The following is a 25378-nucleotide window of genomic DNA, read 5'->3' on the forward strand; positions in this document are numbered from 1 at the left end:
ATTTCTTCCCACTTTTTTAGCCATCTTGGTTCTAGAAGTATTTCCCCCATTCATTTTTTCAAAATCCCATGAATCAAACCAACCATCTATAAGGTGAATGACAACACTATAAACTTTTATTTGAAGCAAAAAATACTTGAAAATCTGATAAAAAGATAAAGGTTCAAGACTGTGTACTTACCATCTTTCATGAGGACATGAAATACAGTTCCATGAAGCATTGCAAATGCCAGAATAAAAAAAAAAACTATGAAATTAAAAATTATGGAAAAATATAAAACTTTCAAAAATTGAAGGTTGTTAATTCTAGAAAAAAATAGAAAAAAGTATAGAAAAAAAATATTTTGATTTTATTGCAAAATATGCAAGTAGTTTGATAGCGTAAGGAGACTAACTCGATTGCGTCAAACATGAGTTGGCCACCACTGCAGAGCTTGTTTGGTGTGCTTTGTTTCACCAATCGATTCTCTGATTGGTGGATCATTTGTCTCAGGATCATGGGTAGTGTGGTTTTTCGCCAGAAATTCTACTATAGACACATTTTAACAAACTAGGAGCTCACGGTTATCTGTCCTTAAAGGTTTCTAAGTTATCCTGAAAAATCAATTCCCAATGGAAAAAATAAATGTGAGTTCTATTTCCAGAATCGGACTGTTGCATTCTATTGTGCAGATGGTGAAACATCAACAAACATGCAATAGTATCTTGAGGATTTTACTATTAGCATTTTTAAATTGGATAAAAGACTATGAGCTGTCCACTACTGCCTCGAGATTTCCACATTTAGTTGTTTCTAAACACTGTAAATGGCACAAAACCCCAAAACCCCAAATTGCAAGGTTTAGGCTGATGCAGTGATTACCCACAATGCCTTGCATTAAACAGCCCCCCCCCCAGCTGTTCAAAGACTGTGAGAACAGTTGCTGTTGGGGGTTTAGAACTTCCTGTTACTATGACAACGATGGAACAATTCATATTCTGTGTGCCACTCTAATAAAGTGTGTAACATTAGGGCGCAATTATATTACTATTGAAATATATGAAAACAGGCCTTCCTTGCAGTTAGGGAATGCTGGCAAAGCAATCATTTCAAAAATGTCTGGATAAAATATGCAGCCTACTTTTATTAGAATATTTTCCTCTAACCGAAAATTGTCATTACAAACTATCTAAGGAAAAAAGTGATTAAAATTGTAATATTGTTTTCAAATTAGAATTTTACAATTCTAAAGAAAATGTAAGTGGTGCTTGTAATGTCTCCTCAACAAGTCCTGCAATTTGAGGCATTATTCATGTCAGCACAAAGAATGTATAATACGTATGGTTGGGGGTTTGATAAATACCAAACCCTTAAACTGAGCAATACCTGTAGTGATACTTGCTTGAGCAAATACTACTAATAAGGATGGCAAGGACATCCAACCATAGTACCAAAAATATATGCTGCAGTGCAACTCAATGAGTGTGTGATGACTAAACTATCATTAGCTTTTAAAGGTAGAAGGAGGGTCTAACTCTTTAAAGTGTTAGTTAGACTTTCTTTCTTCAGTAGAACACATTTGAAGAAAAATATCACAGGTCCTTAAAATGCAATGGTGGATGGTGGTCAGACCTTTGATGCTCCAAAAAGCACAGAGATTAAGCATAAATGTCATCCATACAACTCCAATGAATGTCTTCTAAAGCAAAAAGAGCAATATTTAAGTACTTATTAACTATAAATCATAGAGGATAATCACACAAATGCAACATTTTGAAAAACATACAAATATAAATGCAGATCTAAAACAAAACCAATGAAGCTTCTGTACAGCATTCCTCCAACTCAGTTGAAAACAGCACTGGTGTTTCTGGTGTGTCGCACATGCATCAGTTCTCATGTCTCACATGCACATACTGCTGCTGCATGGAAACTAGGGATGCACGATATTGGAAAAAACTGATATTGTGATATTTAGTTTTTCTGCGATATATATTGCGATATGAAAAATACAAGATGACTTCTCCAGATGACTTGAATAGCTCTATTTGAGAATAAATAATTATTCTAGATTGATTGGGTGATTTTGTAGGGAACTGCATCTTCATGGAATATTTTAATTAAAAAAAGAAACTGAAAATGATTTTTTTACTTTTTTACTTATTTCGGGTATATTTATTGTAATAATTAATACACTGTTTAATTCACCATGGTTCCATTGTATTCATGTAATACTCCTCTATCAATTCACCCTAAAGTCAATGATCTAACATGTTATGATATTAATAATGCATGTTGCTTACCATAAAATAAAGGGGCTCATTTGTGAATGAAGTGTCTAGAAGGGATCCAGGAGATTACAGGAGGCTTTATCTCTGTACTCCAACCAGGTTAAAACAGAGCATTACACTAAGGAAGTTTCATTATCCCAATAGGGCATTAATGTGAATGACAAAATAAGTAATTTAACATTTTATTACATTACAAATTAGATTACAAACCTCTTTTTTTTTTAAATGTAAAAAATAAATATATTTTATTTTAAACCCTTTGGGGGAAAAAAGTGCCGCTAAAATATACACAAACATCCAACATAAAATATTTTAGAAATAGTTGCGTGATTGTATTACATACCGCTTGTCAAGCGACAGGATCATGTTTTTAAAACCCTCTTTGGTAAACGTGTTAATTGGTACCATGTCTTTCGCAAGGTGAAATGTTACTGAATCTGTGATTTTTCTCTGCCGTTTGGAAACTTTCTCGTATGGTGTAACACTGGCAAAGGCATCTGAAATAGTTTTTTGCTTTGGACGGCATTTAGATCTGGCTTTGCACTCGACATACAAAGATTTGTGGTGCTGACTTAAATGATCAAACAAATTGGTCGTGTTTCCTCGTGTTGTGGCAACAATTACAAGACAATCTCGACAAAGTACCTGTTTTTGGTCAACATCATCCTGTCTGTAGATAAAATATTTCCATATAACTGACAATGCATTTTATTTTGCAACCAAACCCTCCATTTCTTTTTGCCTGTTCCTCGCTCATCATTTCATCAAGCGCAAGCAGAGCCTGCACGTCAACAACGTGCAGCAATGAACGTTTAAAAAAATATATAATAAACTCGGTGTATCTATGAACCCATAAATCGGAGTAAATTACGTAGTATCAGACAGATATAATGCTACTTTTCCTATTGGAAAAAAATAATTGTAGACTATATGTTTATCTTACTACATCGCACGTTCTGCGATGTGGCTATTGCCGATGCGCCCATCGCGATGTCAATGCTGAAACAATATATTGTGCAGCCCTACCGGAAACAATGCTTTGATTTTTTTTTTTGCTCCGAAAGTGATCGTGCCACATTAGAAGAAACTAATTTAACCGCTGGAGTCATATGGATGACATTTATGCTGACTGTCTGATATTATTGGAACTTCTTGCATTTTAAGGACTTACTGAGCAGAGATATTTTTATATTTTTCTTCAAATGTGTTCTACGAAAGAAAGAAAGTCATACACATCTGGGACAGCATGAGGGTGAGTAAATTATGAGAGAATTATCATTTTTGGGTTAACTAATCCTTTAAGATCACTAGAAGTAACTTACAGAAGTGTGGCAGGAGCAAGGGGGTTGCGTGAAATAATGGCAGAATTCCTGGGAATTAAAAGGGATTTAAGGGACCAATACCAGGTATTCCCACTAGTGTAACTGGACACTAGCTGGCGTCATGAGGGGCTTAAACTTCACATTAAACCAGTGACACAGGCGCCCGCACTAGACACAACATGGAGCAATATGCAAACACATTAAGATTATATATACTCACTGAGAACAAAACAAATACACCTATAGAGCATCAGACAAAAGTTTATTTTGTTACGTATCTTTCACACTGACACACAAATACACAGACACACAAATGGCAATATTCAAGTGTAATGAAGTATATACTGTGCTCTTTCTGCCGAAACAACACTTTCCCACTCCAGTCCATAATTTTCCCTGGATGTAAAAGTGTTCTTCACATTAGCAAACTATGGAAATCCAAAAAGTAAAAGGACAAAAATATCTCCAGGCATTGCGTTGAGGCAGGTAGATCAGAGCTCTTATCCGAAACAAATCCTTTTAAATCTTTTAAACGGTGCACTAGCTCACCATGAAATTTTATTTTCCCCAGACTTTTGCAGAGGAGTTTATGGGAACACTAAAATCTGCAGTACCCCTTGTCTCTGAATATCTGACTGAATATAAGTAATGAGGTCACATTGTGACATAGATTATGTCAAAATAGCATTAGTTTTCATCATAATTGATAATTGTTTTTATAAATGTAAAAGTTGAGTGTTTTATGAAATACAGAATTAAAACTAGATTTTAAATTGTCTGACTTGGTTGCTTGGGCACTGCTAGGGTGCTAAGGGTTGGTAAAATGAATGCCACGGCTCTCCTTATCAAGCTACAAGTTTATTAGGTTTTTTAATCACTTTCCATAGAAATGTGTATATTGTGATATGTTGATGATATGTATATATATATATATATATATACCTCCGCTTGTATGCTCTTTCATTTGTCTTTGCACACCAGTGCTCTCTGGCCCTCAGACAAATTTCATCTCCCATCTGCCCAAACCCAGACACTCTCTGAGGACTGCAGCTTGCTTTACTTCCTGTCCTGGGACTTCAGGAATGAGACTTGGGACACAGGAGATTCAGACAATGAGCTTTCATGAAATTCCATGGCTTAAGCTGGTTTTCATACACACACACGTTGAGATACACATACACACACAGGCAACACATTTGCTCACTCTAAGAGGACGTTTAAACTGAACACTGAAAAAAATAGACACATCGGGGGGTGTTGTACATGCTTGTTTTGATTATTGGGGGAGGTTTCCTCCCCCCATCCCCCCGGAATCTACGCCCTTGACTCTGTGTGACACTGAAAAAATGGTAAGACGCAGTGTCACGGTCAAAGACGTCCATCTAGGGCATGTTTACATAAGAAAACAATTGAACGGACATAAAAACACAGCATGAGCTGTATGACCCCTTAGGCCATAAACATACTCTTTGCAAGTACGCAAATGCAGATACAAATGCTTGGCCAGTGCATTATAATGCAGATTTAAACCATATGTAATATTATTCAGGTAAATAGCAAGATTCTCTTCAAACTGTTTTTCCACCCTGTCAGTATTTGACCTTAAAGAGAAACTTTACCGTAAAAGAAGTTATTGCTTATCCTAAAATAGCGCCACTTATTTCAACACAGAGAATGCAAAGCATAGCTGCATTAAGTAAATATTGGTGTCGGGCTTGCATGGCTAGAAGTATTTATGTACTTGCACATTTTTTGAGCCAAACACAAACCCATATAAGAACATCATTCTATCCAACGGCAGTGGTTTGTAAGTCTTGAATCTAGCCATTAACTTATTCTAATGTACTAGAGGCAATTTACTAGGTTTTCCACAAACAGTGAAGTAATACTGACCAGACTGACAACATTGGCTTAGGAGGACAGTGAGGAATTCCCCTGCAGTATATTAATTCACCATGGCCTTTCACCCTGTTTTTCCACACTGCTTTGCTAACGGGAAGGAAAAGGTTAACCCTTTCGCCCGGGCCAGTTGCATTTATTTCTAAAGTCAGCTTGGTTTTTAAAGAACTTAAAAGAGCTTAGAGGTGAGGGGCGAGGAGCTGTATTAAATGTTTTCTCTTATGTATAAACCTCTTCACTACCCGAAAGAGATAAAAAGTCAGGCGTAAGCCATATTCTGTAGTACTACAACATTTTGCACATTGCTTCGTGCTTCTGTTCCAAAGCCAAGAGAGCATTCTAACCACCTGGGCGCATGGCTGGGCAGCCTGTTCCTCTCCCCAGCGGTGAGGGCATCTGATGTCCTCACTCTCCTCAAAACCCATGTCATCCTGCCTCGGCTATGGCAGAGTGCCACATGCATGCATCTACATTTACCCCTAACTCTGGGGCAGCAGCTGTTTACATTTCACTTTTAGCACAGAGCTGTCATCAGTCCTTTCTGAAGGGCAACAGTCAAGGAGCATGAGAATGTTTTCCACGCAGTTTTAGTTGATAAATGTCTAATGCATTGCTTATCGGGATGAATTTAAAAGATGCAACTTCTTCAAAAATATGCAAACTGTTTTACATCTTATGCACAGAACTGAATAGTTGGTGGGCTGTCTGAAAGACTACTCTAATCGGTCTTAAGGAAGCTATGTCTAAATAGTCTGGTTTCGGGTTCACCTGACCCTAATCAGGCGTTTCTAAAGCAACATCCAAATTAATCCATTTTCATTTGAAAAGTCAGTTTTCAGTTTCCTGTCATCAACATGCAGGGGTCTCGAGATAGTCCTACATTTTTTTAAAAGTTGGACCATTTTAAACTTGACATGGCTCGTGACGGACACTGAAAAAAATGGAAAGCTAGTTGTGCAGTGTGTGATGTGTAATGTGAAATTCTCTGAAAGGTTTTTCTCAAAAATCATCGTAAATAACATCTTAAAGTTAAGATAACCTCAAAGTTGTCTTAAATTCTAAAAGGTAAGATGTTTAATTAATTAAATGGGGTTTTCAGAAGGGGAAGTCGCAATGGGCTGTATACGTAGAAATGGAATGGGCCATAAAATTTCACTTTATGCGGACGATACTTTATTATTTGTTACTGAACCTATGTTAACCTTGCGCCATGTTCTGGCAGATATTCAAAAATTCTCTGCGATTTCAGGGTACAAGGTTAACTTACAAAAATCAATTGCTTGTCCTCTTAATATTCCAAATGAAAATAATGTCAAGAAAGAATGCCCCATTCCCTGGTCTGTATATGGTTTTAAATATCTTGGAATTCAAGTGACACCCGTTTTGGATAAACTATTTAAGGACAATTATAACCCTTTACTGGAGATTTGTAAAAAGAAACTTCAGACCTGGTCTGTCCTCCCACTATCTCTTATTGGGAAATTAATGTTATTAAAATGAGTATACTCCCTAAGTTTATTTATGCTTTTAATATGTTACCATGTTATATTTCTTTTTTCTTTTTTTAAGCTAATTAATAGATGTTTAACAAAGTTTATATGGAACAACAAGACTCCTGAATTAAGTTGTCCACTTTAACAAAATTAGATTTAAAAGGGGGCTTAGGACTTCCAAATTTTCAGTGGTATTACTGGGCCTGCCAAATTAGAAATATTATAGGTTGGAAGCTGGAAAACAGTTCCCTGTGGGTAACTTTGGAATCATTAGTATGCTATCCATTGGAGATTACATCAACACTTTATGTTAATAACTTGAAGTTTCTGATGAGTGTAGAGGGGCTGCCCCCTTACAAGCCACACTGAAAGCTTGGCAGGATTGTAATAGGTATTTGAGCACAAAAGGTCATATAAGTAAAAACTCTCCTATTGCATTTAACCCTGACTTTTTAGCACTTTCCCAAACTGATTTTCGAAACTGGTCACTTCATGGGCTGAAAATTTTTACGCATATGTTTGATGAAGACTCTAAGTCTGTTAAATCGTTTACTGCTATTTGTGTTGAATATCAAATTCCTAGAACAGATTTTTTTAAATATCTGCAGGTTCAGTCATATTATTACATCTCTACATAAAAGGGACAACTTAGATTATATTCTACAGAGTTGGAAAAATTTATTATTTCTGCTACTTGGTTAAGGGAAGATTTCTCATTTTTATAAAATTCTGTTAGAAAGCTCCCCAAATTCTTTTTTTTCTCTGAAAACAAATTGGGAATTAGAGCTTAAAAGGAAGTTCAGCGAAAAAGAATGGTTAACTTTGTGTATTAATTTGACCTTACCTTTGAGTGTGAACATTAAAGTTAAAGAAACTAATTATAAATTTCTGTATAAATAATATATAACTCCAGTGAAGCTTAATAAATTTAATGACACAAACTCTCCTATGTGTAGAAAATGTGGAATTGAATTAGGAACATTCATGCATTTATTTTGGAATTGTAAAGCTATTTTTTCTTTTTGGGGGAAGATTCATAAAGTAATTCAAGATATGTGTAATTGTACTTTTGAGCTATGCCCTATGTTATATTTATTGAATTACGATATTGAAAATAAGTTTCCCTTTACACAAAAATGTGTGTTTACAATGTTTTCTTATTTTGCAAAAAAATGCATACTTACTGCATGGATTTCCCAGTCAGGACCCACACTGGGTCAATGGCTGGATCAGATAATAGATTTGTTGCCCATTGAAGAAATTACAAGTAAACAGCATTCAAGACTGCAAGAGTTCCAATTGTTAAATTGTTAAATTGTGAATTAAAAAAAAAAAAAAAAAAGAAATGGAATGGAATGGGCTGTATATGTAGAAATGTGAGTTTAGTGAATTTAATTTTTGACCGTTTTCTGTGAAATTAAAATTTTTAGCTTTCAAACCATGTAAATGTTATCACTAAATTCAAACAACAAATTTTGTTTTGAAGCTTATTAATGTGGTGACCAATCATTCTAATGGAGGCGCTGTATATGGCACTATCTCTCTCGCTCTCTCCGCGATATTTAGAGATCTTAGAAACATAATAATTATTACTTTCTTTTCACACCCCATCCACATCCCTATCAGAGTCGGCCACAAACTAACTAACACATCTTACGCATTTTATATTCAAAATAATTTTCATGAGGTGCTTGCTACAAAAAAAAAGGTTAATAGATAAATGTATATGTGGCGACAGGGGCGTGGTCGAGCGTTCGTCCAGAGAGAGAAAGTGGTAAGGGTGCATACACCTGAGCCTGATTATGACTAACACCTGTTTCCAATTGCAGTAAGCACTGGGGAGAGTGATATAAAGGGGCCACGCCAGCAACGTGGGAGGCAGAGAGAGAACATTATGAAAGAGACTCTTGTGTTTAACCGGAAGTGTGTATTGCTGAAAAGACCTTTTTTGAGTTATTAAAAATCATACCTTTCTTAAGATGTTCTTAAGAAAATATTTGAGAATTTTTCAAGAACTGCACTTAGGAACGTTCTTACAAACTTCTTATAATTTATCCTAAGCACTTTCTTAATCTTTTTCTTAAGAATGTTTTCGTGAATACGGCCCCAGAACTCTCTCAATCTGCAACCATTTATATGTTTACACTCCACTTGAAAGGAAACAACTTGATGCCTTCTGGAGCCCCTAAAACAAACCAGCTTGAGAGGGAGTGAAATGTGGTCCAATGTGGTTGGAACATCCATTAGAAAGCCAAAAATTTGTTGAGACCTTTGGCGATTGCAACCATCTCTTAAATTTGAAATGACATGAGGTTTTCCCAAAACTGTCTATACATACTGTACGATTATCATAAAGCAGCTGCATGTGTGTGTGGGGGGGTGGGGGGTGGGGGTACAAACTGGTAATTACAAGGGTATTATGCTATAAATGTGGTTTATGAGGACATTTGTAGTGTCCCCATAATTCAAATCGATTAAAAAACATACTAAACTATGTTTAAAAAGCATAAAGTTTTTTGTGAGGGTTAAGTTTAGGGGTAGAGTTAGGGGATAGAATCTATAGTTTGTACAGTATAAAATCATTATGTCTATGGAGAGTCATCATAAGGTTAGCCGCACCAACGTGTGTGTGTGTGTGTGTGTGTGTGTGTGTGTGTGTGTGTGTGTGTGTGTGTGCGTGTGCGTGTGCGTGTGTGTGTGTGTGTGTGTGTGTGTGTGTGTGTGTGTGATATGATGTGAAATCTCTCATGTGTTTGAGCTGCAGCCTAAAATCGTACTGTTTATACTGATGTATCAAATATCACCCATCAGCAGCGCTAAACAACACTGAGCTCTGAAGAAATACTCAGATATACTCTCACTGATACAAACAAGTAGATATAAACATAATAGAAGTAGCAACTTTTTAACATTGAATTGCAGTGTGATTGTGACGACCACATTTCACTTATTAGAATTAATAGACTTTTGGCACATTATTGTAAGTTATGTATGTTGCAAATTTTTATTGTTGCAATCAGTAATGCACAAAAAGAATAGGTATATTAATAATTTATTAAATACTTTTTCAATTGTGCATTTTGATTAGAATCACACTATAAAAATCAGAGAAAACGTCATAGCTGTGACCTATTGGTTAGCTCATGCAGCCCAGCACATTGAGCCTTGGTGCTTGATGGGAAATGCAGGTTCAAATCTGGTCTGCACCATGTCCCAAATCCATTCCCCTTCTCTCTCCCTAAATTATTTTCTGTTTCTTCTCTATTGTTCTGTCAATAAAAAGTGGCCCTTTTTTATTTACATTTAGTCATTTAACAGACACTTTTATCAAAAGCTATTATATTTTACTATTTTATGAATCTATCTATGCCCTGCGATGGACTGGCGACCTGTCCAGGGTGTCCCCTGCCTTTGCCCAATGTTAGCTGGGATAGGCTCCAGCCCCCCGCGACCCTGTACACAGGATAAGCGGTTGACGATGGATGGATGGATGGATGAATCTATCTATATATTTTTTTTTTTAAATAAAAAAAAACAATTATAATGATTAAAGAATATGTAGCCCCTAAAGAATTTTGCATATGGAATCAGTGGTTTCAGTTGAAAGTAGCATAGAAGCATTTTTTTTAAGATGACAAACTCTTGCACGCTGTAAATCTAACATACAGCAAAAGCTACTGGGAAGCCAGGTGCATTATGATGTCCCAGAGGCAGATCTGCCCTAATGCCTGCTCTTCACTGTTTTTGTCAAATAGCAGGCCAAAAAAACTGAGGCAAATGAAAAATTCAGATCCACTTATTTGGATTGACATGCATTTGTAATCCTTTTAAAGCAAGTGAATTAGACCCTATTTAGAAGTCACTCAGGGTCTATATAAGGAAAGCCATTCCAATGCATTAATAAAAAGAAGAATAACTCAGTCCATGCTGTTAAGTGATTCTGTCATGTGCTGATGCCATTACAGGCATTTTGCACACACAGCTACCAATCAATGCCTTTCAGAGACTCTGAGCTTGAAAGAGGACGATGGAAACGTGGGGGGTTCTGTTCAAAACACAACAAAAGATGCACAAATAGATCAGTGGGAGAGGAAACTCCGATATAGCCCAGTGTCAAAGGTCCAAATGAAATCAGGTGGTTGGAATCAATGGTGGTCTGTGTTTAAATGCTCTAGAGGACAGAGCAGGAAGTGTGAATGGGAGAAAAACATCTCTTTATGAATGATGTCATTGAACAGGGATGGCGTGAGGTGCCACTTTCGGAGAAGATGGCTTTTACAGTAATAGATAAGAATTCAATGTCCTATTTCAGCTTTAATAAAATGTCTGCTCTCCAAAAGACAGGAGAGAGAAAAATGTACACAATGCATCGCTAGATTACATCTATCTCTCTCGGCAAATGACACCAACCTATGAAATGTGTAAAACATGTGAGAACTACATTTTCACATATTCGGTCTAATAGAAAAAATATTAAACATCATTCTCTCTCAACCTTAGTCAAGCACTCTCCTGCCTCTGGCACATTATTTTAATTTGACTAGTTATTATACTCATGCATATATAAATATTTAGAGGGGAGAAAAAGATATGAATTGGTCTTGGGTGTTTGTTTTTTTTCCACTTTGATCTCAAACTGAATTCAAATAAAATGTTTTTAACCTATTCTGAGCAACTACTCTGAAATATAATAAATTCATGATTTGGTGAAGGGGTGGAGAGTGTACATTTATTTGGATTATCAGCATTTCACTTGAGATAAGAACAAAGGCACTCGGAGATTTAAAGTCTTGTTCAAGGTTTTTACATTCAGAATTAATGACTCTGCTTTTGATCCTGGAGAAGTAATTATTTCTGTGCTTATAAACGAGTTTGTCTGTCATTTGCATGAGATAATAATAATAATACATATATTCATGTTTTTTTTCTGATTTTTTCATTCAAAAATCTTATTTATTAAATTTACTTTTAATTAGGGTTCAAGTTAACCTGTTTCTGTCAATATTTACTCACCCACATTACTTGTTTCTGTGAAACACAAAAGGAGACGCTTTGCTGAATGATAGCCTCAGTCACCATTCACATTCATTGCATGTTTTTTTCCAAACAATGAAAGTGAATGGTGACTGAAGAATACATACGTAACATGTCTTTTAGTATTCCACAAGAACATTCAACTATCCCTTTAAACTTTTAATAATCGTTTTTTAACTATTTCATATACAGTATATATGCATCCAAAAGAACATTCAGTTTTGCATATATATATATATATCCTGTATATATATTGTTTGTTTGTTTGTTTGTTTTTTACCCTAGTCCGGTAAATATAATGTATGTTGCAGATTTAGACAGTAGGACAAAGGTAGTCAAGGACCGATTTTCACCAAGTCATTTGTCAATTGGCTACATCTATTTAAGTGTATGAAAAGCGCTGACATGCAACACGATGCAACGATTGCATCAAATCTGTTTGCATCTGATCATCGCTTATTTTTCAGAGACTGCTGATTTCCTGTAAATCCAATCAATGTAAGCCTCTGCAATTCTAACGAATCTTCATGCCACATGTATGTGTGTCTCTCCAAGGCCAGGACAACAAGAAAACTGGCTGTGATGTGAGCACTAGGGCTATAGGTGATTGTTAAATGCCCCCAGTGCTTCACACAATGCGTAAATCAAGCAAATCTGCCTCTACCTCCATGTCCTAGGAGGTCACTTTGTCTGTCTTGCCTATAGCGGTAGAGCGTTTGCAGCGGTATAAGAGATGCATAGCGAGGTCATTTGGATGCACAGGCATCCAACGGCAATAACAAGCCAGCGTTCCCCAGAGGGCCATCAGGATAAGCAAAGGCTTAGCGGTGGAAGCCTTTACCAACATAGTGCTGCCTATATGCATCTAAGTAGCATTGCTTCACCTTAACAGAGGAACATACAAGAGCCCAGTAGACTACAGGCTGATGAATAATTCTCATTTGTTGGTGCAAATGAGAATACAGTGAAAAAGATGAGACGAAAGAACTGTATCTCATTAACTGTCAACATGTGCAGTTAGTTTTGCAAGATCTGAAAATCCAAATGAGATCTGTAGAAAACCATGCATTTAAATTGGTCACACTATGGACATATTAGGCTGGCATCTAAAATGACACATTAGAAATGGAGGGCAATTTTCTAAATAGCTTTATAGAAGTCTAAAAGCACCACAACTGGCTCACAATCGTGTTTTTCGGCCTCATTTAGAGTGACTGAGTCATTTTATTAGTGATTAGACAAAAAGAGCTCCGGGTCCCGCAGTATTGAACCTCAGATTGTAATTTACTCATAATGTGGAAATGGGGAATATGCAAATAAAGTCTGAGTATTTTGTGCTTGCAGTTTCGCCCCTGGGCAGCTTGTCCCGTGACACAAATCATCAATTAAGATCCCAGCAGGGATCTCTGCATTTAAATTAGCCCCATCCAACAACTTTTATCTTCCAGACAAAACATTACAGCCTCGTGATATCTTGCACCACAGAAACAAAACAGGCTATTAAATTTGATTTGACTTTGGGCGGAAAATGGACATGCAATGTTACTTTTTTGTTTCTTTTTAATGTATGTGTAGGTGCAGCAGCCACTTTGTGTAGTGGTGCTTCTTTAGCTTTAATATTTACAATCATAATACATATTTATGCTGAAATTGTACAGAAATCCACCATTTAATAAATATATCTACAACATCATAAAACTTTTGCTTGATGACTATTTTGAAAAGAAAAACTGTTGTATGTTGCATTACAAGACACTACTGTATATTACAGAGAACTTTGCAAGTAACATGTATCTCATATACCTATTTAGGAAATAAGTATGATTTTTTTTTTTTTTTTTTGCATGTTTCAATTTATTCTCAAAGGTCTTTTACCTCTGTTAACTTTATGACAATAAATCAGATAAAGGATTTAAAACTATATATTTTCTCATCACACAGCAGTGATTGCACTATAGGCTAGATAAACCTTATTAAGAAACACACTCTGTGGTCTCTTGCAGTTGAACGCCTTGCCTATAAACTTAATATTTTTACCATAAATGCACTACCAGATTTCCAGATAAAGTAATAAAAATGCTTTTATTTGACTTCATGCAAAGATAAAATATGTTACAATAATGTAATAGCTTGTGTAAGTTAATGCCTTACTTAAATAGCTCAATTTGGTGACTGCAATTCCTTTAATTTAGTATTTAATTTGACCTCTGACTTCTTTCAAATGAATTCATCACTTTTTTTTACAAAGACTTCAAGCTATTTATCCAAGTTCAAATTCACAGACCCAGTGCTATGAATTGTTTAATTAATGTCATATACAATAGTGAAAGTTACTAAGCTTTTACAGAGGAACAAGTCTAAAACTGATGAGGAACTATATTGTTAACAGTGCAAAGTTATTTAGAGTAATAATTAATTGCTATCTAATATATTAAATCTGATCAGATGAGCACATAGAAAAGCTGAGCCAAGTTACCAAGAGCAAAGACCTAAAATTGACCCATTAAAACTTATTTTTAAAGATACATTTAATAATAAAATATTAAGTAGCTGAATATTAACTGTGATGACTGGACTGGAACCCACATTTAGCATTTTTCTCAAGTCATTATTTGAAGTCTATAAAATCTGATAAAATCATAAACATAATGCTGAAGAATAAAATATTCGACAAAATACATTTTATAATATCTTTCTTTACAGATGGTAGTGTGTCTGCCAGTTACCTACAATCAGTGTTTTCTTTTTATGATATTCTGCTTGTTTTTGTTTTTACGTAATTTAATTACAGTAAGTTAATTTGCATAGTAAGTTAATATAATCACTTTTAAAACTGGATAAAAAAAATTATAAATACAAATCTAAACGTCAGATTTATATTTACAAAGCAATTTCATCTTGAAATACAACTGACCAATCATAAACATAACGAAAGCGTGTATATTATATATATATATAAATATATCATCATCGTATGACAGTCATTAAAACCAACAAGACATGAGATTTGCACAAAACCAATAAAACTTTCTATTAAAAAAAAATTTAAGAATTCTAAAGTGGAATGTCGGCGTGTATATTTCGCGCGTTATGAATATGAAGATCCAATCACGTTTCACTAACCCTACACAAATGTCAACACGCAATTTACCACCACATTTCACAAGTCCAAACGCATCATCCACCAAAAAAATCATCCACAAGACTCTTTTGCTTTTCCCAAACTGAAGGGCATCTTCTCCGTTTCCCTATTCCCTCTCTTCATTTCTTCATCACACTCGTTCTCTTCCGCCTCCTACCTCCCTCTCTCTCACTCGATCTCTGTGACCTGCTCTCTCTCTCTCTCTCTCTCTCTCTCTCTCTCTCTCTCTCTCTCTCATCATTCTCTCCCCTCAGCCCTCGGCCCTGTCTGTGTGAATAATGTCCTGCCTTTTGTAATGAGACCGGGAGGAAAAAAAACAAGCTGGAGTATTCGCCCGCTCCGCGCGCTGACATTGAAAATGAATGACAGCTTACCTGAATGCCAATCTTCATCAGACTGACACCAGGCTGACAACACAGCCTATACTCCCCTACACAAGCCGTGACGTCTACCACATCAGACCCCTCCCACCATCTCCCCCTCTATCTCTCTCTCTCTCTTGCCCGTACCCCTCTGCATAGTAGGCTACATCTCCGCGGTTCCCCTTCCACAGGCATTATACACAAATCGAACACCCAGGGCCTTGCACGTGCACCTTTGGTTCGTTAACGGCGTAGCCCGCTGGCACCCTATCGACATAAAATGAGATCTACATTCTGCAAAGAAAACTGCAGGTCGGCTTCGCTGCTTGCCTGTAGCCTAAATGCAAAGAACTGCAAAAAGAAAATGGAAAAATGAGACACTTGGTCATCCTAAAGGTGTTTAGTTAGTCTTATAGAAGAAATATGGCTGACCACAAGGCTACAGGCAAAGTCACAGCTGAGAAAGGCAAATCGATATCATTGTTATGTTCCATTTGTCACAAAACTTACAAATATATAGAGTTGCTACGAAATTCAGGTAACTTTTATATTTTCTAGGTAAAATACAATCATTTTTCAAGTACTGCTTTATGTATGAACTTGTCACGGCCGTATTTTCACATGATTATTAGCCGCTAAGAAGCGGAAAGTTGATTAACTACAACTCCCAGAATACTGTTCGCTGAATGTTGAAACGCGATTGGCCAGTTCGCGCAACAGGAAGTGTGGAGGTAAACCCTTAATGCTACTTTGTTTCCATGGAAATACGTTATGCTTGTAGCAGCGCTTCTTGTCTTAAGTCATAAATATAGTGCTAATTCATATACAAATTAGTTCCAGGAGTAGGTTGGTAACTGTACAAGCCTGTTACGATCATTCATCACAGGCTAGAAAGCACAGAAATGGAACAATGCATTAGTTTGCATGCTTGCTATTGCTTAGAATGCTAATCATTATTCTACCTGCTAATATGCTAGCTAAACGGAGTCAAAAGACAGTTTAGTTACAGTACATCTCTCGTAACAGTAATTGGAAGAAGAGGGAAGCGTCGGATTTCTAAATGTATTTTTTGTGCAGGTAGCCTACAGTAGATGTGAGTTGAGGATGGCGGAGGTGGTGTTGGGTGTTGGTACAGGTGTATTCATCCTCGCTTTAATCTGGATTGTGACTCTCGCGCTCGCCATCATTCTTTCGCGCGCAACCGGTGCAACAAAGTGAGAACATTATCTTCTGTTTTTAATGTAGCATTTGCATCTGGTGTGTTCTCTATAACGCGATGTTACATTGTCTTATCAGGTTAGGGATTATTCCTATATTTCTTCTGGCGCTCACCATCTCACTGGTCCTAGTGTTTTTCCCGCGCGCCCCTGAAGTACCCACCCCCGAAACAAAAATTCAGGTGAGTCATTTTGGTACTTGTCAAATAACATGAGCATGCTGGTTTGTTTTTAATCAACGTCATGCTTTTTAGGTTTAGATGTATATGAATTTATAAGCAAAGTGTATATTTTAGGTGCTGTAACTGGTCATTATTTATTTTTCACAATGTGTAATCACCTTTAAGGTTATTATTTTTTGCATTGCACTGCACTTAAAAGAACATTCCTGCTTAAATGCAAGTTGAGCTTAATCGACAGCATTTGTGGCATAGGCCTAAAGTTGATTACAGCTTAATAATTATTTTGGCCCTCCCTTTCTTTGAAAAAAGCAAAAATCAAGGTTACAGCAAGACACTTACAATGAAAGTGAATGGGGCCCATTTTTGGAGCAGTTATTGGCAGAAATGTGAAGCTTTTAATTTTATAATAGTACTTCAATGAATTACTCTGTTAAAACTTGTGTATTATTTGAGCTGTAAAGCAATTTAAATTAGGACTGCAACACACGATTCTTTTGATCTGTTATTTGTTTTATTATTTGGGAGACTATTGTAGTGATTAATCATTAGCTCTTAACCGACTATTTAGCTTGTGCCCAAAATTAAAAGGTTGTATCAAACGTGCTTACTAACAATAAAGAGGAAACAACCATCTTTTAAAAATACCTCTAAATTACTTCAATTTCATTTAAAATTCTGATTGTTATCAAGTGTTTTGGTCTTGTTTTCCATTTAAAATTGTCTAAAAATCCTTAAAACAATATAGATTTTCTTTAGAAGCAACATATAATATATTTAGACACATACATACACTGGTGGCCAAAAGTTTGGAATAATGTACAGATTTTGTGTTTTGGAAGAAATTGGTACTTTAATTCACCAAAGTGGCATTCAACTGATAAGTATAGTCAGGACATTACTGATGTAAAACACAGCAGCATCACTGTTTAAAAAAAAAAAAAACTTATTTTTTTATCAAACCTAGACAGGCCCCATTTCCAGCAGCCATCACTCCAACACCTTATCCTTGAGTAATCATGCAAAATTGCTAATTTGGTACTAGAAAATCACTTGCTATTATATCGAACACAGCTGAATGCTATTTGGGTTGTTAAATGAAGCTCAACATTGTCTTTGTTTTTGAGTCGCCACAGTATGCAATAGAATAGAAACTCGTCAGTCATTGTTTTGAGGAATGAAGGCTATACAATGCTTAAAATTGCCAAAAAAAAAAAAAGAGATTTCTTACAAAGATGTACACTACAGTCTTCAAAGACAAAGGACAACTGGGTCTATCAAGAACAGAAAGAGATGTGGAAGGCCATATGTACAACTAAACGACAGGAAAAGTACATCAGAGTCTCAAAGTCTCTAGTCAGCTGACAGCTTCATTGAATTCTACCCGCTCAACACCCGTTTCATGTACAACAGTAAAGAGAAGACTCGGGTTCAGGCCTTATGAGAAGAATTGCAAAGATAAAGCCACTTTTGAAACAGAAAAACAAAAAGAAAAGGTTAGAGTGGGCAAAGAAACACTGTCAATGGACAACAGGTAACTTGAAAAGAGTGTTATGATCTTAACCCCTTTGAGCTTTTGTGGTGTGTAAGATGCGTGAGAAGTGCCTGACAAGACAGAATGTGCTACAGGAAGTGTAGGGTGAAATGTCACCCGAGTATCTGGACAAACTCACAGATAGAATGCCAAGGATCTGCAAATCTGTCATTGCTGCACATGGACGATTTATATATATAATGTAATTATATTTTTTTTTCAAATTGTAATAGTAAGTTTTCACGTTATTAATGTCAAGACTATACATTGTGATCAGTTGAATGCCACGAGAGAAAGTACCAATTTCTTTCCATAAGAGCTAAATCTGTACATTATTCAAAAAATGTGGCCGCCAGTATACATTTTAAGAATTTTTTGATATTTTATAATATTTAATATTATATTCAATATTCTCGGATAAAAAAAAATGATTCTGCATTATAGCTCCTAAAGTAAATGTACGTTGTTTTAAAGGAGTTTTAGATATTTATTTTGCAAAACATGCCAAAACAAAAACAAATTAAAAATGTATTGTGTTGCAGTGTATGATGGGGCAAAGACTACCATCTCTCACCTTTTTGTTCACTTCGATCCATATTTAACTAAAAAAATAAAATAATTATAAAGCTGTGTATTGCAGATTTACTTTATAAGAAACGCACTGTGACATATATTATGATTGAATGTGTTGCAAGGCATTACGTTATAATCTATCTGCAGCAAAGGGACGAGGTGGCATTATGTCAAGTTTGCACTTATTTACATGACCTGTTTAATTTGTGTTCATTTTTGTATGTTTTACATAATGTTGTCTTGTCATTTAAGTTGTATAATTGGAAATAACTTTACACCAAAAAGTAAAATTATGTTAACACAAACATCGCTTATTACTTGTAGCTATACTTTTGAAACCGTGAGCATTTAACGTTTACACATTGGCCCCATTCACTTCCATTGTAAGTGTTTCACTGCAACCCAGCATTTTATTTTTGTAAAGAAAAGGAGCGATGTCAAAATTAAATTTTGTGGCAATCAACATTATGCCACAAATGCTGTCGATTTAATTTTAAGTTGTATTGAATCCAGACTATTCTTGAAATAGTTCTGCATTGTGACGGATGGATTTCAAAAAGTACAAATATTCCATGTTTCTCTTAATTAGTATGATTTCATAAAATCTGCTTAAAGATTATGCAAATATGGAAAAACATAATTTTAGATTAAGAATATCATGTCACATTGCAGGATACTACTGTGACTGCTTCGAATGTCATAAGATCTAAACTTTAGCAGATTTATGAGGCTGTATGGTAGATGGATAGATAAACTATAAAATGTACAGTACAAGATGAATTGATGGATGGACAGACGGACTATAAAATGTATAAAATAATCTCAGCAAAAAGAAATATCCCTTTTTCAGGACTCTGTAAACTCATCGATAATGAATTTTTCAGGACTCTTCGTAAAAATACAAATAACTTTACACATCTTTATCTTAAAGGGTTTAAACAATGTTTTTCATGCTTTTTCAATGAACCATAAACAATTAATGAACGTGCACCTTTGTTACATCGTTAAGACACTAACAGCTTACAGACGGTATGCAATTAAGGTCACAGTTATAAAAATTTAAGACACTAAAAAGACCATTCTACTGACTCTAAAACACCAAAATAAAGATGCCCACGGTCCCTGCTCATCTGCATGAATGTGCCTTAGGCATGCTGCATGGAGGCATGAGGACTGCAGATGTGGCCAGGGCAATAAATTGCAATGTCTGTACTGTGAGACGCCTTTGACAGCGCTACAGAAAGACAGGAAGGACAGCTGATCATCCTTGTAGTGGCAGACCACGTGTAAAAACAGCTGCACAGGATCGGTACATCCAAATATAAACCTGCTGGATGGGTACAGGATGGCAACAACAACAACTGCCCGAGTTACACCAGAAATGCACAACCCCTCATCAGTGCTCAGACTGTCTGCAATATGCTGAGAGAAGCTGGACTGAGGGCTTGTAGGCCTGTTGTAAGGCAGGTCCTTACTAGAAATCACCGGCAACAACGTCACCTGTGGGTACAAACTCACCTTCGCTGGACCAGACAGGACTGGCAAAAAGTGCTCTTCACTGACGAGTCACGGTTTTGTCTCACTAGGGGTGATGGTCGGACTTGCGTTTATCGTCAAAGGAATAAGTGTTACTCCGAGGCCTGTACTCTGGAGTGTGATGGATTTGGAGGTGGATGGTCCATTATGGTCTGGGGCGGTGCATCACAGCATCATCAGACTGAGCTTGTTTTCATTGCTGGAAATCTCAATTTTGTGCATTACATGGAAGACATCCTCCTCCCTCATGTGGTACCCTTCATACAGGCTCATCCTGACATGACCCTTCACCATAACAATGCCACAAGCAACACTGCTCATTCTTTGTTCCTTTGTTCAGGGACACATTATTCCATTTCTGTTTGTCACATGTCTGTGAAACTTGTTCAGTTTATGTTTTTCGTTTGCTGAAAATGAAAGCAGTTGAAAGTGAGAGGATGTTTCTTATTTTTCCTGAGTTTAGACGTATTTAGATTTTTTAAATTCTTTTATACTTACTAAATTGTTTAAAACATTTTCATAAAGTTAATTTACTGTTTAATCACAAAGTAATGTGATATTTGTTTTCAAAGCTTTATGATTTTTACATTTGTGCTTGAATAGAATGGTAGTGATAGTATAAACCAATATAAGTGTGTTTGAGTTATATTTGGCATAAAGGCATGTACTGCTTTATCTCTCCTCAACAGAAGACAAGCACAAACACAACAGCTTCTCTCTTTGCCAAAACTATCACTCTGAGCTGCTAAATCACAAAACCCAAAGTATTTAACTTTCAGTCGTGTAGCAGAATAGAAAACACGAGTGTAGCAAATGTTAGGTGTGCTATAAATCTTCAGTAAATTTCTGAGACCTAACATTTTCATTTTTCTTCCATCTTAACAAGGTTATAATTTGTTTTATATCTAGACTCTGGATCTCATAGGTTGTACAGTGAAGTTTATTCCTGTAATATCTTGCAATACATATTTCCAAATTCAAATTATTGATTTTCTAAATTTTTATTTGTGTTGAAATGTATTATGCATAAAGATGATGCATGTTTCGAGGACAAAAGAACCACAACCTCTGAAGTTGAATGCATGTGATGTTGGTTATTGTTCACCAATTTAGGAAAGAATATAAATCTTAATGGAGGCCTAAATAAAAAGGATAAAATGTACAACAAATCATGACCTAAAGTCCATTCTTTGGCTCTCAGTTGCCACACAGTCTCTCAATGCTATGAGTACACATGTATCCCTTGTCTGTGTGTAGCTCCAAATCCTTGTTTCATCTGTTACTGATTTGCTTGCAGCAAGTACGACCAGATAACTGTTTTTTTTTTTTTTTTTCTAGATAGGTGACACCATGTTGTATGAGAAATGGGTAACCCCTTGCTGTTGTACAAAGGAATAATATCACCATGCCAATTAGGCAGGCCCCAAACAGTAGCTCAGTGTGGCACATTCAAGGCCACATTAATAAAACATGGCTCCTGCTCTGTGCTTCACTAGCCAGCTAATTGGCAAATTAGAAAGTGAGATGCGTTAAACGAGAGAGCACTGCATTCGCTGGAGACTGAGCTCCCTCCCACAAACACACACAAAGACATATCTCTGTCTGTAGTTTAATGTAGGTTGTGGCCTCTCCCATGATTTAGACCTTGTACACTAGTTCTGGTCTATAGGGACAAGGCATGTGGTTAGAATTCTGTACAATCACCCTGTACAGCTTTTATTCTGACATGGTGGAAAAAACAGACAGGGAAAAGTTGTCATAATTTACTCTCCCTCAAGCCATCCCAGATGTGTTTGACTTTCTTTCTTCTATAGAACACAAGAAGAATATCTCAGCTCTGTAGGTCCTCACAATGCTAGTGAATGGTTACCAAAACCTTTACATTCCAAAAAGAGCATAAAGGCAACATAAACATAATCTATAAGACTCCAGTGGTTTAATCCATGACTATTAATCTTGACATCAGCAGTCTCCTTGGCAATCATGCAATCAAGCCTGATTATTTTCATATATACTGTATATATGATGTGTGTGTGTATGTGTATATATATATATATATATATGTATATGTATAAAATATAAGTAAATAGTAAAAATAATAAAGTTATTCAATGTCAAATGCTCAACTGTGGTCTTTTTAGTTTGCAGTCAGATCATAAAAGAGCTTTGCTGACCCCTTGTGGAGAAAACCAGAACATACTGACTACATCATGTTAATTAAAAATATTGATAGCAACTTCAAAGCTCATGGCTTTAATTACTTTCCAATAAATGTAATATGTTAAATAATTCACACCATAAGCCTGTAATGTTTTTCAGATTGTGGATATGTTTTTCATCGGCCGGTACGTGCTCCTGTCCTTGGCGAGTGTGGTGTTTTTGGCAGCCCTGTTCATGTTACTGCCCTTACATTTCCTGGAGCCTGTATATGCCAAGCCCCTGAGAACACACTAGACCTCGAGCCTTCATGTGCCAAACTGCTACAGATACCCCAAAGCAGGGCAGCCAACCTGGCAGCACCATCGATGAACGGACCCTGCTTGAGATGAAAGAGACCAGCAGCAGGTTCCAGGGCTTTTGTCTTCCTCTCCAAATCAGAGATGTCCACATCTCTCTGAGAGCACATCATAGAGGTGGCTGAGTGAAGCGACGCATTGGCAGCATTTTCAAAAAGGCCTGATTTGTCCCATTTTAAGGGTTAGATGTACAGTAACTGCAGAAATGTGTTACATGAGATGCTGACGTTGTACTTTTGAATACTTATGTTATAAATTCTTTCTTATTTTATATAACCTTTTTCAGTCTTTTAAAAATATTTCTCTGGTGTTTGTTTGTTTTTTCTTATTTGTTTTGCAATTGTGTTATAGTTTACTCCATTTCAAAATGAACAAAACTCAATACAATATATTTTTTATCAAACTTTTAGTTTGTCAAATTCTGTATGTTTACTATTACTATTGGGAAAACTTCTATTCAGAGTTCACACAATTGTTGTGAAAAAAGGACCTGCACCACTATGTTTCCTTTTACTTTGCTAAGCTTTACAATTTTTGCCTGGGTGACATATTAAATGGGCCAGAAAATCCCATATAGTATGGGAGACCAGAATATTATAGAGACTTGGCTATTTTTACTTGGGCTAGTAAGCAACAACCCAGAACACCGTAGCATCTGCAGAGCAATGTGGTGGTGAGATTTGCTCTGGAAAGTAATGAAGTTTCAGTGTAGCTCTAATTTTGTAAAAAAAAAATTCATGGGTGTTTCTTGGATACTGTATTATCAGGGCATATTTTTGGCACCTTTGTTGTCAACGCATCTATTAATTGGTCATTTGCAAGCTTGAATTACACTTATTCACAGCTCTGACCAGACAAATGTTATTTTCTTGGTCCCATATTGACATGCTAATTTTGGCCTTATGGAAGCCTTCTTCAAGTTATTATCTCACTCTTTGCACAATACAGCAAAGATCCGACAAAACTTCAAGCTGTGCAAGTTGATTATTTTGTTCATAACCAGGCAAATGCTCTGTGTGGGCCCTTTGTTGCCTCTCTGGGAGGCAAACTTCACAAGGGGAGATGGACATCATTGCAGCTTATTGTTTATCATATGCTAGGTTTTTTTATATTATTTTTTTTTACATGCATGCTGTAATCTTCATAGCATCCTCATGAAGTCAACCAATAACAAGCTCCATTTGAAACCTGTTGTAAAACATGTTAGCCATGGTTTCACACTAAAATGCCACAAACAACCAATCAAATATGTGTGTGTTAAAGGAATATTCTGGGTTAAATACATGATACGTTTAATTGACAGCATTTATGGCATAATGTTGATAACCACAAAAATAACTAAATCCTTGTTGTCTTTTAAGAAAAAAGCTAAAATCTTTGTTAAGTATGGCACATAAAATGGAAGTGAATCTGGACTATCTGTAAATTTTAAAATACTGTTCAGCAACAAGATGTAAACAATATGCATGTTAACATGATTTTAGTGAAACTTTACAGCTCAACTAAAACATGAGTTTTAGAAGAAGAGTTCATGTAAGTGCTTTTATATAATTATCAGCTATAATGGAGTTAATTAACAGGTTTGGGAGGAGTATGTTCATTTTAATCTGACAAATCACGGCCCATGAGTAGGAGTTCATAAACCATTGCTTCCCGTGACAGTTCTTCTGACCTACATCCTCTACCCCATCTCCACCTGTTTTTCTAGATTTATCATTTATCTAAATAAGTAAAGATAAAAAGGTGGCGGTCACCGCGCTTTCCCTATTCATTATTGATGAGAGAGAGGTGGCAGTTGAAGCAGTGTGTCACTTTGTTGTGCAAGACTGCTTGGGGCGCACAACGCAGAAGATAAAAATATTTTATCTTTCCGCGGCTGCTGCCACTGATCAATCCGAGCCGAATGTATTCACAACCAATCAAACGACACGGCCCAACTGTTCCACAGATGACAGAAGCTCATACTGATTTGGAACAACATTAGGGTTGGTAAATTCTGAGAGAAAGTTTTGTGTGAACTATCTCTTTAATCAAATTTTACATGTTTCCAAAGCAGCATATATGTCCAATTGCCATAACCTATGCCTAATCAGTGAAGAAAAACTTGGAAATGTTGATTTCCTGGAATTCATCCCATACACTCATGTACTGTATCCGGAGGTTCTTGTGCAGTTAGATTGTGGGAATGTGTGCTGGTAGGAAGCTGAGTCCGTGTCTCTGTTGAGCTAGCTCTCATCCCTCAGGTCTTTGCAGAATCCTTATTTAAAAGTGGGGAATCTTGCAGGACGTGCAGTGAAATT

General features: G+C 36.2%; 2 protein-coding genes across 4 annotated transcripts in view; one reads left to right on the plus strand and one right to left on the minus strand.

Annotated features, from left to right (window-relative positions):
- Positions 1–15666, minus strand: part of LOC127636188 (homeobox protein PKNOX2-like) — a 94745-nt gene extending 79079 nt beyond the window's left edge. Inside the window, exon 1 of one of the 2 annotated variants that reach the window (XM_052116615.1) lies at positions 15536–15666. The gene's annotated coding sequence lies outside the window, so the exon portion shown is untranslated. Of the gene's footprint in view, positions 1–4535; positions 4557–15535 lie in introns of those variants that run through there. The other variant, XM_052116616.1, reaches the window with a different exon arrangement.
- A 611-nt stretch (positions 15667–16277) lies between these two features.
- On the plus strand, positions 16278–23450 carry tmem218 (transmembrane protein 218). Of its 2 annotated transcripts, XM_052116423.1 has the most exons (4): positions 16285–16369; positions 16601–16737; positions 16820–16922; positions 22882–23450. In XM_052116423.1, the coding sequence occupies exons 2-4, from the start codon at positions 16628–16630 to the stop codon at positions 23014–23016; spliced, it is 348 nt and encodes a 115-aa protein (XP_051972383.1). In that variant the 5' UTR covers positions 16285–16369; positions 16601–16627; the 3' UTR covers positions 23017–23450. The 2 variants fall into 2 exon arrangements, with proteins under 2 accessions (XP_051972382.1, XP_051972383.1); XM_052116422.1 differs by having other exon boundaries at positions 16278–16737.
- Positions 23451–25378: the final 1928 nt, after the last annotated feature.

Source organism: Xyrauchen texanus, chromosome 43 (assembly GCF_025860055.1).
Source record: "Xyrauchen texanus isolate HMW12.3.18 chromosome 43, RBS_HiC_50CHRs, whole genome shotgun sequence".
NCBI lineage: Eukaryota > Metazoa > Chordata > Actinopteri > Cypriniformes > Catostomidae > Xyrauchen > Xyrauchen texanus.

Bases quoted from the DNA above. Each gene is read 5' to 3' on its own strand.
- tmem218 (XM_052116422.1), top strand. From the start codon at position 16,628: ATGGCGGAGGTGGTGTTGGGTGTTGGTACAGGTGTATTCATCCTCGCT. The intron at 16,738-16,819 runs GTGAGAACATTA...TTGTCTTATCAG, and splicing joins CGCGCAACCGGTGCAACAAA to GTTAGGGATTATTCCTATAT. The intron at 16,923-22,881 runs GTGAGTCATTTT...AATGTTTTTCAG, and splicing joins CCCCCGAAACAAAAATTCAG to ATTGTGGATATGTTTTTCAT.